Here is a 12,340-nt window from a genome sequence, read left to right as displayed (position 1 = left end):
TCCATCCACTTAAGCAGTTTGTCCTGTATTCCTCCTTCAGTTTCTAATTTCTTAAGCAACTTCCTATGTGGCACCCTATCAAAAGCTTTTTTCAGGTCTAGAAATGCACAATCAGCCCATCCATCTCTTTCTTGTATTACATCTATTAGCCTTGAATAGAAACACATTAAGTTTGTGATGGATGATTCTCCAAGCCTGTGCTTCGTTTGCTATGGACTCTTTATTCACTTTATTCTTCTTCTTTAATTCCTCATTCTCATCTTTTACTTCTTTTAATTGTCTTTTTAATTCTTCTATTTCTTTAGTTAGGTTTTGGTTCTCAGTAGTTCTTCCAATTTATCAACTCTTTCTGTAATCCATGTAAGTTGGCTGAACCTAGCCTCCCAATGTTTGGTCATTTTCTCTAGTTTTTCCCCTAGACTTGGTAATTGGGGGAGGTTGGCATCCCCCCCTCATTAAATCCATGGAAATTATTATCTCCACTTTCTATTGTGCTGTTCTTATCTATATTTCTAAACTTAATGCTTTTACTGATATTTTTTACTTCGTCTGCATCGTCTGCAACCCTCTTGTTTACATTTCTCCTGATGTCTGGGGGAACCCATTCATCACCTTCCTCATTTCCTTCCATTGCCCTCAGTAATCCCTCCCTTTCTCCTTTTTCTCATTACACCACAAACTTTCCCCTCCCCTATTAATACAACAAAGGTATTCCCTCATTGAGATCAATGAAACTTAAAGTTTTCTTGGAGTTCCAAACTTTGTTGTCACTTTGACCGACGTGTGTGTGTGTGTGTGATTTAGGCCTTAAGCACACTGGCGACTTTGTAGAGCCACAAGTGGCTGCGTTTTGTGGCGGGGATATTTTCTCCCATAGGCTCCCATTGTTTTCAAGCTTTGCCGATCACACTTGGTGGGTGTGGTCGGCAAAGCTTGAAAACAATGGGAACCTATGGGAGAAAATATCCCCGCCACAAAACGCAGCCACTTGTGGCTCTACAAAAGTCGCCAGTGTGCTTAAGGCCTTAAGGTAACATTGCCTGCAGATTGGACATTATGGCTTGTGACTTCTTCTCTAGGAGGGTAACTATATGGTGATATGTCTTCATTCCACAGTATCATCCTCTACTGCAACAATGTGACAATGGAGTTTGGTGGTTCATTGTCCTCAGAAATGAAGGGCAGCAAAACTGGACGCCTATATTTGACAACTCATCGCTTTATATTCAATAATAAGGACTCCAAGGATTCTCTTCAGTCTTTTGCAGCACCCTTCTTCTCCTTGAAAGATGTAAGTAAGAAACATTTTCTCTAAGGAATTGTAGCACAATTTTCTTGTTTTTATATTAAATTACTAAAAATTTAAAGTAATTAAATGAAAGAAATTTATAACCATGTACTTAAAAAGTAAACTGGGAAAATCTACATCACTCTCATTCTCTCTAAGATTGAAATAATACTAGGCCTCGCTTAGAAAATAAATGTATTATAATAATTTTAAAGCATAGGTGATGGACAACAGAAGGAAACTAATCACAGTTTGCCAGTTACATGGGACCCACAGGTGCTCTGCAAAAGAGAACCAGGGCAATGGATTGATTCATTGTAGGGACTTACTTGTGTGTGTGTGTATATAAATATATATATATATAATATATATATTTTTTTTCTTATGAACTACATTGTATATTGTGAGGAAAATATATTAACTCTTTACAGGTTGAGCTGGAGCAACCAGTTTTTGGTGCAAATTACATCAAAGGTAATGTACGAGCGCAAGTAGGTGGTGGATGGACTGGAGAAGCCAGATTCAAGTTGACCTTCAAACATGGTGGAGCCATTGAGTTTGGGCAAGCAATGCTAAAAACTGCTTCTATGGGTAAGTTAATACAGTATAACTCCAGCTATTTAACCCCTTCGATACGATGACGCCTACATAGGTATGAGGAGCAAGTGGGTATGCGAGGATGCCGTTGTCGGCGTCTTGATTATATATATTGTAGTTGTACCTGCGTGACCCCTATACTCTGTTAACTGGCTTCATGATATTTTCTATGGTTATCAAAATTCATGGGTGAAAGAGAATGAGCAATACAGCGGTAACTTTATTTTTTATAATGCGAGTATTATGACGCTACATCGTACGTCTGGCAGCTAATGCTGCCCGCAAGATTTTGGCCTGGAGTGAAGGGGTTAATGTCCAGCTATCTGTAAAGTTCAAACAATTGGAATTTATTTCAAGTCCCTTCCCATAACCTACACCCTGTTATTTCTGTCACTCTTTTCCCTTTCATGTTATCCTGCTTTAGACTTAAAACTTGCACCATATTCCTCCCTAGCATACATACATATACCAAAGGATTTTCCCCCCTTACAAAAGAGGTAGCCAAAAACAACAAATGCATAAAATTCACTCTCACCCTTTCCATCCCCAAATACTCCACTTCCATCCACCCTCCTCCCTCCCTCCCTCTAATCTTGGTTCCTCCTGGATGACGGGTCATCCTGCCCTGCATCTCGCCCACTGCCCTGGGTCATTAGCATTGTCGCAAGACACAGCACATCTACAGCAAGGCCGTTTCATTAAATCTGCAATCCTACCCTCTCTGTCCCCTCATGCAAAAATGGAGATGGGGAGAAATGCTTTCAGGCTGTCAATTTATTTTTCACACATACTCCCTCACGCCCCCATCTCCCACCCACTCCCATTCGTACATCACAGCATCATCCATACACAACCATTCTCCACTCACCCCTATCTTCTGTCTTTTCCCATCCTTCCTTAACAGACATTCCCCTCATTCCCAATGCCCCTTTTACCCCATCCATCCATCTTATCCTTGGTCACCTCCTCATGTTCACTCCTTCCACCTCTGCCTTCCACACCTCTTTTGCTAATCTTTCTTCACTCATTCTTTCCATGTGTCCAAACCATCCCAATACTCCTTCATCAACTACATCTTCCAACTCCTTTTCCATCCCCATTTTCCTCCTCACCTCCTTGTTTCTTGAAGTAACCCCAATCGTACTTCTCAGGGACCTCATCTCAAACATATTCAAATTTCTCTCCTATGTACCATGTTTCTGCCCCATACAGTGCTGTCGGCACAATCACTCCTTCATACAATCTCCTCTTAGCATCCATTCCCAAATGTCTGTTTCTTATTACACTTTTTAATCCCCCAAGGCATTTACTTGCTTCTCTCAATCTACATTCTGCCTCCGTCTCCACTCCTCTCTTTCCTGCCACATTTGCACCCAAGTATCTAAAACTATCTATTTTCTCCAGTCTCTCTCCCTTAATACACGTTTCCAGTCTGCTGCCACTTTCTCCCCTTGTACATCTCATCACTTTACTTTGACTCACATTTATCTTCAACTTCCTTCTTTCACACACCTTCCCAAACTGTCACTAACTTCCTCAATCCCTCCTCTGATCCTATCATAAGCACAGTGTTGTCAGCAAACAACCACTGGCTTATCTCCCACTTTTCTTGATTTTCTTAAACCATCTCCAATCCCTAACCCACCCTTGCATGTAACTCTTGCATCACCCCATCCATGTATTAATTGAACAGCCAAAGCAACATAACACATCCTTGACGAAGTCCAACCTTTACCTCAAACCATTCACTCTCTCCATATCGTATTCTAACATAAGCTCTACTACTCTTGTAAAAACTCTTTAATGCTCATAAAAGCTTTCCTCCTATCCCATATATCTACAATACCTCCCACAGTGCCTTCCTGTCTACCCTGTCATAAGCCTTTTCCAAATCCATACATACATATACCAAGGCTTTTTCCCCCTTACAAGGGAGGTAGCCAAAAAGGAAAAAGGCATAAAATCATTCCCACCCATTCCATCCCTGAATACACTCCACACCCCTCCACCCTCCCTCTCATCTTAGCACCTCCTGGTTGACGGGTCATCCCTGCACCTTGTCCACTGCCCTGGGTCAGAAGCAGTGTCGCAAGACACAGCACATCCACAGCAAGGCCGCTTCATTAAATCTTCGACCCCCCCCCTCTCCGTCCCCCCATTGCATAAAGGAGAAGACAGGGAGAAATCCCTTCAGGCTGCGTCAAAATTTGCTCACACATACTACCTCACCCCCCATCTACCCGCCCATTCCACCCCATGCATCACAACATCATTCATATACAACCATTCTCCATTCACATGTCTTCTGTCCTCTCCTGTCCTTCCTCAACAGACATTCCCCTCTTCCCCAAAGCCCCCTTCACCCCATCCATCCACCTCATCCAAGGACGTCCCTTCACGTTCACTCCCTCCACATCTGCCTTCCATACCTCTTTTACTAGTCTTTCTTCACTCATTCTTTCCATGTGTCCAAACCATCCTAATACTCTTTCATCAACCCTATCTCCCAACCCCCTTTCCACCCCTGTTCTCCTCCTCACCTCCTCATTTCTCACTTTATCCAGCCTAGTAACCCCCATCATACTTCTCAGACACCTCATCTCAAACACATTCAACCTCCTTCTCTCTTCCTCTCTTATGTTCCATGTTTCTGCCCCATACAGTGCTGTTGGCACAATCACTCCTTCATGCAGTCTCCTCTTAGCATCCATTCCCAAATGTCTATTCCTCATTACACTTTTTAATCCACCAAGGCATTTACTTGCTTCTCTCAATCTACATTCTACCTCCACCTTTTCCTGCCACATTTGCACCCAAGTATCTAAAACTATCCACTTCCTCCAGTCACTCTCCCTTAATGCTCACTTCTAGATTACTATCACTTTCACCCCTTGTACATATCATCACCTTACTTTTACCCACATTTATCTTTAGCTTTCTTCTATCACACACTCCCAAACTCTGCCACCAACTTCCCCAATCCCTCCTCCAATCCTGCCACAAGCGCAGTGTCATCAGCAAACAACAGCTGGCTCACCTCCCACTTTTCTCCATTTTCTTTAACCATCTCCAATCCCTGACCCACTACCCTTGCATTTACCTCTCGCACTACCCCATCCGTGTATAAGTTGAACAGCCAGGACAACATAACACATAATTGACGAAGTCCCACCTTTACCTCGAACCACTCACTCTCTCCATTTCTAATCCTGACACAAGCTCTACTACTCTCATAAAAACTCTTGACAGCTCCTAGAAGCTTTCCTCGTATCCCGTATATCCGCAAAGCCTCCCACAGTGCCTTCCTGTCTACCCTGTCTTAAGCCTTTTCCAGGTCCATAATGGCCCAAAAAACATCCTTCCCCTTTCCTATAGCTTTCTCACATATCTGTATTACCACAAAAATCTGATCTACACAACCTCTACCCGATCTAAATCCACACATAAAGGCACAAAAAACATCCATACTTTTTTTTAAAGCTTTCTCACATATTTCTTGCCACAAAAATCAGATCCACGCAACCCCTACCTGCCCTAAACCCACACTGTTCCTCATTCAGTTTAGAGAGTACAGGTAAACGTCGACTTACGATGGCCGCGACTTACGATTGTTCGACTTTACGATGACGACGACGACGATATGATAATTTAACCCCTTCCATACGGTGCCGCACACGTAGGCGTCATGAGGAGCAAGTGGATTCGCGACGCTGCCATATCGGCGTCTTGATTATATTTATTGTAGTCGCCCCTGTGTTTTTACATTCTCTCAAATGATTCATTCTCTGTGGTTTTCAAAATTCGCGGGTGAAAGAGAGAACGATCGATATAAGTGGTGACTATATTTTATGATGCGAGTATTATTACGTCACGTCGTACGGCTGGCATTGGCTGCTGCCCGCGAGATTTAAGTTCCGTACTGAAAATACATATTATAGTGTTTGAATATGGTAAAAAGGATAAAAATAATTAAATAAACTACTGTACATGTTTAATAGGCTATATTCAGTATCTCTGGTGGTTAATATACAGGTAGGCTAAGTACAGTGACCACGGAACAGAGTGGGGATCGACTTACGATGAGATCGTCTTACGATGGCTCTATCGAAACCTAATGCCATCGTAAGTCGACGTTTACCTGTATGTCATTACGGAGGGGCAACTACAATAAATATAATCAAGACGCCGATATGGCAGCCTCGCGTATCCACTTGCTCCTCATGATGCCTACGTATGCGGCACCGTATGGAAGGGGTTAACAAGCTGATTCCTCTGAAACTACTACACTCACACTTATCCCCTTTTCCCATGTAAAGTGGAACTATACAGGCACTCCTTCAGTCCTTTGGCACTCTACCCTTTCTTAAACATTAAATAACCTCACCAACTAGTCCACATCACTGTACCTCCCTTTTTTTTTTTATACATTCTACATGATACCCATCTAACCCTTCCCTAGCAATATGGCCAATTCCTTAGTGCACCCCACTAGTGGAACAGATCATGAGCTTATTTTGTACACTTTCCTTCTGCCTTATTTATCTTAAATGTTCTGTATATGCCACCTTAAATGAGGGAGAGGAAATGGTGAAGTTAAAGGGGAAGAAAGTAAGAATCAGTGGAGACTACCAAGGAAAGTGCACTCATCATATGCAAATGCATGGCTTGAGTTTCAAGAGACTGAAAACCTAGAACCCCACAGTCCTACCTTAGCCAAAGCCAGACAGGAAAATATTTCTTTAGTGAGTCTAAGGCCAATCCAGTAGCTGTTCCCAGCTACCTGGGAGCATCAAGTCTCCTTAACGAGAGATATGAGCCAAACACATTGATCTATTAAATCTACACTCAAAAATGTTGATAATTTTTAACTTCTGCTGCCATTAAATCTCACCTTTACCATATATGAAACTCATCTTTTCATCACAATTTTGTCCCAAAGAATAAAAGAACTGGTTAAAAGAGACAAGATATGATTTATAATAATAACTATTTTATCTTGCTTGTTTGTTTACTTGTTGCAGCAAGCCGTAACTATAACTTCGCTGATGCCCCACCACCATATACAGCCCCCTCAGCGCCTATGGGACCTGCGCCTCCACCAGCATATGCTCCACCTGCTGGGGGCTATTATGGTTGGGTGCCCCCAACAGGTGCCTTCCCTGATAGGCCAGACAGTAAGTGATAACTTTTTGGTAATACATAAGTTATGGAGACAAAAAATATGATGGATACAGTTAGGAATATTTTATTCCATGGATGTGCTGTGTCTTGCTACACTGCTTCTGACCCAGGGCAGTGGGCAAGATGAAGGTATAACCTGTCATCCAGGAGGAGCCAAGATAAGAGGGAGGGAGGGGGTGAGTGGTAGTGGAGGATGTGGGGATGAAACGGGTGGGAGTGGATTAATTATATATTTATTTATTTTATTTATTTATTTTTTTTAATCACCATCTCTTCATCCACCAAGTGAAATGCCACTTTGGTCTTCTGCTGTAGCCCATATGCTCCCACAATCCTGCTATGTCAGGTGATAGGTTGTCTTTTATTAACACTCCCAAGTCATTCTCCTTTTTTGCTTTTGTAATGTGTTCACTTCCCAAGGAATGGTTTAAGGATGGTCTTTTGCCACTATTGCCCATTTCCAGTACATTCCTTTTTTTGGCATTGAACTTCATTACCCATTCTTGGCTCCATCCAAAAATATTGTCTAGATCTTTTTGTAATAGTTTACAGTCCTTTGTTTTCACTCTTCTTGTGATTTTTATATTATCTGCAAACATGTTGGGATGTATGTACCTAATTGTATCCTACAGGAGGGGAAGCTTTGCTTGTGGTGTCCTGTCTATGTATCTTGTAATATCTAAAATTTTCCTAAATTCGTGTATGGTTTTTGCACAAACTATCATTTCATCCAGTTTGTTCCATACATCCACCACTGGGGAAAGCTGTTCTTTTTCATGTCTCTTCAATAACTGTCCTTTTTGAGTTTCCTTTCATGTCCTCTTGTCCCAATTTAGTAAGTCTTCTCTATCAAGGTCTTCCATACCTTTCATGGTTTTTAAAATTGTCAATAGGTCACCTCTTTCTCTTCTTTGTTCTAAAGTCATTCCAACTTTGACATTCTTTCCTCATATGACAGTTTTGAAAGTGTTGGGACCATCTTTGTAATTGCTCTTTAGATTCTTTCAATTTTCATTATATTCTTTTTAGTACTGGGTGTCCATAGTGTTGCTGAAGTCTTGGCCTTATCAGTGTGATTAGTTTTTTCACCATTTCTTCGTCCAAGTAGGTAAAGGCCACCTTTATTGATCTTAGCAAATTGTAGGTTTCTCCAACAATTTTATTTATCTTTTTATCAGGAGTCATGTCATTTGTTATAATTATTCCCAGGTCTTTTTCCGAACTCGCTTTCTTTACTTCCTTTGTACCAATTTTATATTGTCCTGATATATATATTTTTTTTTACTTTTTTTCAAATTCCATTATGTTACATTTCTTTATGTTGAAGACCACTTCCCACTTCTGACTCCATTCCCAAATCCTGTTTAGGTCTCTCCATAGTGACTCACAGTCCATTTCTGTTCTTTCCTCATCAGTTTTGTGTCATCTGCAAAAAAGTTCATGAAACATTCTACACCCTCATCCATGTTATTTAAATAAATAGCAAACATTATTGGAGCCAATACTGATCCCTGTGGGACACCACTAATCACTTCTTCTTTCAGCAGTACTCTCATTTTTCTTTCATGCAAGAAATCCTCCATCAATTTCAATAGTTTTCCTTGTATCCCTCCTATGGTTTCCAGTTTTCTTAATAAATTTTTGTGTGGTACTTTATCAAAAGCTTTTTGTAAATGTAGGAAAACAATCAGCCCATTCATCCCATTCTTGTATTATATCTATTAGTCTTGAATAGAAACAGATCAAATTTGACACATGACCTTCCCTGTCTAAATCTGAATTGTCTCTGATTTAGTGTATTGTTTTCCTCCAAATGTTTTGTCCATCTATTTTTAATTATTTTTTCACAAATTTTTGCTACTGTACTTGTAAGGGAGACTGGTCTGTAATTGGTTGGGTCTTGTTTCTCCTTTATATATTGGTTGAGGAGGAATGGGGATGGTTCAAGGAGGGAGTAACAAAGTGTGCAAAGATGGTGTGTGGAACAAGAAGGACAGGAGGAAATAGAAGGAAGGGTAGTGAATGGTGGGATGAGGAAACAAAGAAGGTTGTAGAAGAGAAGAAGCAAGCTTTCACAGATTGGTTACAAAATAGGACGAGGGAGTCATATGAGAGGTACAAAGAAAAGAAAAGAGAAGTAAAGCAAAAGATAAAGGAGGCAAAGAGAAGAGCAGATGTGAAATGGGGTAAGAGTATGACAGAAAATTTTGAAAGTAATAAAAAGATGTTTTGGAAAGAAATTAAGAGAGGAAGAGGAGGTGAATCAAGTAGAGAAGAAAAGGTAAAAGGTGCAGATGGAGAGATGATAATGGAAGAGAAGGCAGTAAAGGGAAGATGGGCAGAATATTTTAGGGAGTTGCTAAATGTGAAGGAGGATAGGGAGGGAAAGATAGCTGTAGTGGGTAATGCTAAGAAAATGAGAGTGATGAGTGAGGAATTGGAGGAGAAATAAGGAAGGATGAAGTGAAGGCAGTTGTTAATATGATGAAAGCAGGTAAGGCACCTGGTCTGGATGGATGCCATGCAGAATGTCTAAAAAAAAGGAGGTACAGTGATGGTGGACTGGCTGGTGAGGTTATTTAATGTTTGCTGGAGAGAGGGTAGAGTGCCAGAGGACTGGAGGAGTGCCTGTATAGTTCCACTTTACAAGGGAAAAGGGGACAAGTGTGAATGTGGTAGTTTCAGAGGGATTAGCTTATTAAGTGTAGTTGGGAAGGCTTATGAGAGGATCTTGATTGAGAGAATTAGGAGAGGAACAGAGGGAGTAATTGGTGAGGAACAGTGTGGATTTAGGACAGGTAGAGGTTGTGTAGATCAGATTTTTGTGGTAAGACAGATATGTGAGGAAGCTATAGGAAAGGGGAAGGATGTTTTTTGGGCCTTTATGGACCTGGAAAAGGCTTAAGGGACTGTAGGGCGCGAAAACACGAAAAATTCTGGAAAATCAACGAATTTTAGGTAAACATTTCAAAAGATTCTCTATGATGGTGGTAACACTTTAGCCAAATATTACAGCTCAATTCCGTTTCTTTTCTTATATATAAAATAAAATAGATAAATTTTTGGCAACCTCTGGCAACCCCATTGCATGAAAAAACATTCTGTATATTGAAATAAAGTCAAAATTTTGATACCCAGTTCTGTTTTGTTTACTATAATTAATATATATGGAGATATCTGGCAACTTGCCCAACACTAATCGTCAATCACCACAAGGATCTCAGTATCTCTTCAAAGCTAAAGGAGAAAGGATGTCGCCCTGTCGCGTATCTGTTAGCCTACCAGTCATGCATGCGATCGTATTATCTTTTATTCTACCAACAGGTATTCAAAAGATTCTCTATGATGGCTGTAACACTTCGACCAAATATTACAGCTCAATTCCGTTTCTGTTCTTATATATAAAATGAAATAGATAAATTATTGGCGACATCTGGCAACCCCATTGCATGAAAAAACATTCTGTATATTGAAATTAAGTCAAATTTTCGATAGCCAGTTCAGTTTTGTTTAAAGTTTTAAACGGAAACGTAAAAAAATAGACAATGTCACGAGTGAGTACGCGGCCGGAGGATTTTAAATGCCGGTGCGCTCCTTTAAACTTTAAATGCCTCTCCTGAAAAGTTTATGTTTTTTATATTTAAATAGCCATATCTCAGTTTCTTTTTGTCCGATTTCATTCATTCTTTCGAATTTGTAAAGAGAAAGAGTAATTCTTTAATTTGATCAGGAAAAAACAAAGGAAACTGTAACTTAATTTTTTTGTTTAATTTATCATAGCAGATTTTCACTGAAGTTTCTACTATTCAAAATAAAAAAATCATAAAAAAGAATAAAAGAGAGTAGGAAAAAATCTAACTCAATGAAGTTGTTTCCAAGACTCTAATCTTTCATTTCCTACATAGTAGGCTGATTACCTATGCCTGTGGATACTTCAATGATTACAGATACTATCATAAAAAAAAGAAAGAAAAAAATTAACTACACGTAATATATACATGTTACTAAAACAATTTAGTATGCAATAATACTCTTTCCGATAGAGTAAGTATACATAAGTTCACCAAAGAAATTGAACAACTTTTATGACACGTTCACCTATAAGCACTTCCCACAGTCCCTTAAAACAGGGTAGACAGAAAGGCACTGTTGGAGGCTTTGCGGATATACAGGATAGGAAGAAAGCTTCTAGGAGCAGTCAAGATTTTTTATGAGAGTAGCAGAGCTTGTGTCAGGATTAGAAATGGAGAGAGTGAGTGGTTCGAGGTAAAGGTGGGACTTTGTCAATTATGCGTTATGTTGTCCTGGCTGTTCAACTTATACATGGATGGGGTGGTGCGAGAGGTAAATGCAAGGGTAGTGGGTCAGGGGTTGGAGATGGTTAAAGAAAATGGAGAAAAGTGGGAGGTGAGCCAGCTGTTGTTTGCGGACGACACTGCTTGTGGCAGGATCGGAGGAGGGATTGAGGAAATTGGTGACAGAGTTTGGGAGAGTGTGTAATAGAAGAAAGCTGAAGATAAATGTGGGTAAAAGTAAGGTGATGATATGTACAAGGGGTGAAAGTGGCAGTAATCTGGAAGTGAGCATTAAGGGAGAGTGACTGGAGGAAATGGATAGTTTTAGATACTTGGGTGCAAATGTGGCAGGAAAGGGCGGAGTGAAGGTGGAGGTAGAATGTAGATTGAGAGAAGCGAGTAAATGCCTTGGTGGATTAAAAAGTGTAATGAGGAATAGACATTTGGGAATGGATGCTAAGAGGAGACTATATGAAGGAGTGATTGTGCCAACAGCACTGTATGGGGCAGAAACATGGAACATAAGAAAGGAAGAGAGAAAGAGTTTGAATGTGTTTGAGATGAGGTGTCTGAGAAGTATGATGGGGGTTACTGGGCTAGATAGAGTGAGAAATGAGGAGGTGAGGAGGAGAACAGGGGTGGAAAGGGGGTTGGGAGATAGGGTTGATGAAAGAATATTAGGATGGTTTGGACACATGGAAAGAATGAGTGAAGAAAGACAGTAAAAGAGGTATGGAAGGCAGATGTGGAGGGAGTGAACATGAGGGGGTGACCTAGGATGAGATGGATGGATGGGGTAAAAGGGGCTTTAGTGAAGAGGGAAATGTCTGTGGAGGAAGGACGGGAGAGGAAAGAAGAGGGGTGAATGGAGAAGGGGGGATGGGGGGTGAGGGAGTATGTGTGAGAACATTTTTATGCAGCCCGAAGGGATTTCTCCCTGTCTTCTCCCTTTCTGCATGGGGGGACGGAGAGAGGGGGT

General features: G+C 40.7%; 1 protein-coding gene across 1 annotated transcript in view; it reads left to right on the top strand.

Moving 5' to 3' along the window:
- Nucleotides 1-12,340, top strand: part of Wbp2 (WW domain binding protein 2) — a 49,522-nt gene that overhangs the window by 26,739 nt on the left and 10,443 nt on the right. The window contains exons 2-4 of the mRNA XM_076208611.1: nucleotides 1,117-1,291; nucleotides 1,720-1,879; nucleotides 6,907-7,059. Of these exons, the coding sequence (XP_076064726.1) occupies nucleotides 1,117-1,291; nucleotides 1,720-1,879; nucleotides 6,907-7,059 (488 nt within the window). The remainder of the gene's footprint in view (nucleotides 1-1,116; nucleotides 1,292-1,719; nucleotides 1,880-6,906; nucleotides 7,060-12,340) is intronic.

The sequence above is a fragment of the Oratosquilla oratoria genome, chromosome 25, assembly GCF_046742065.1.
Source record: "Oratosquilla oratoria isolate Oo_2021 chromosome 25, ASM4674206v1, whole genome shotgun sequence".
Taxonomy (NCBI): Eukaryota; Metazoa; Arthropoda; class Malacostraca; order Stomatopoda; family Squillidae; genus Oratosquilla; species Oratosquilla oratoria.
Note: the sequence above shows the minus strand (reverse complement) of the source record. Positions and strands in the feature narration are given on the sequence as shown.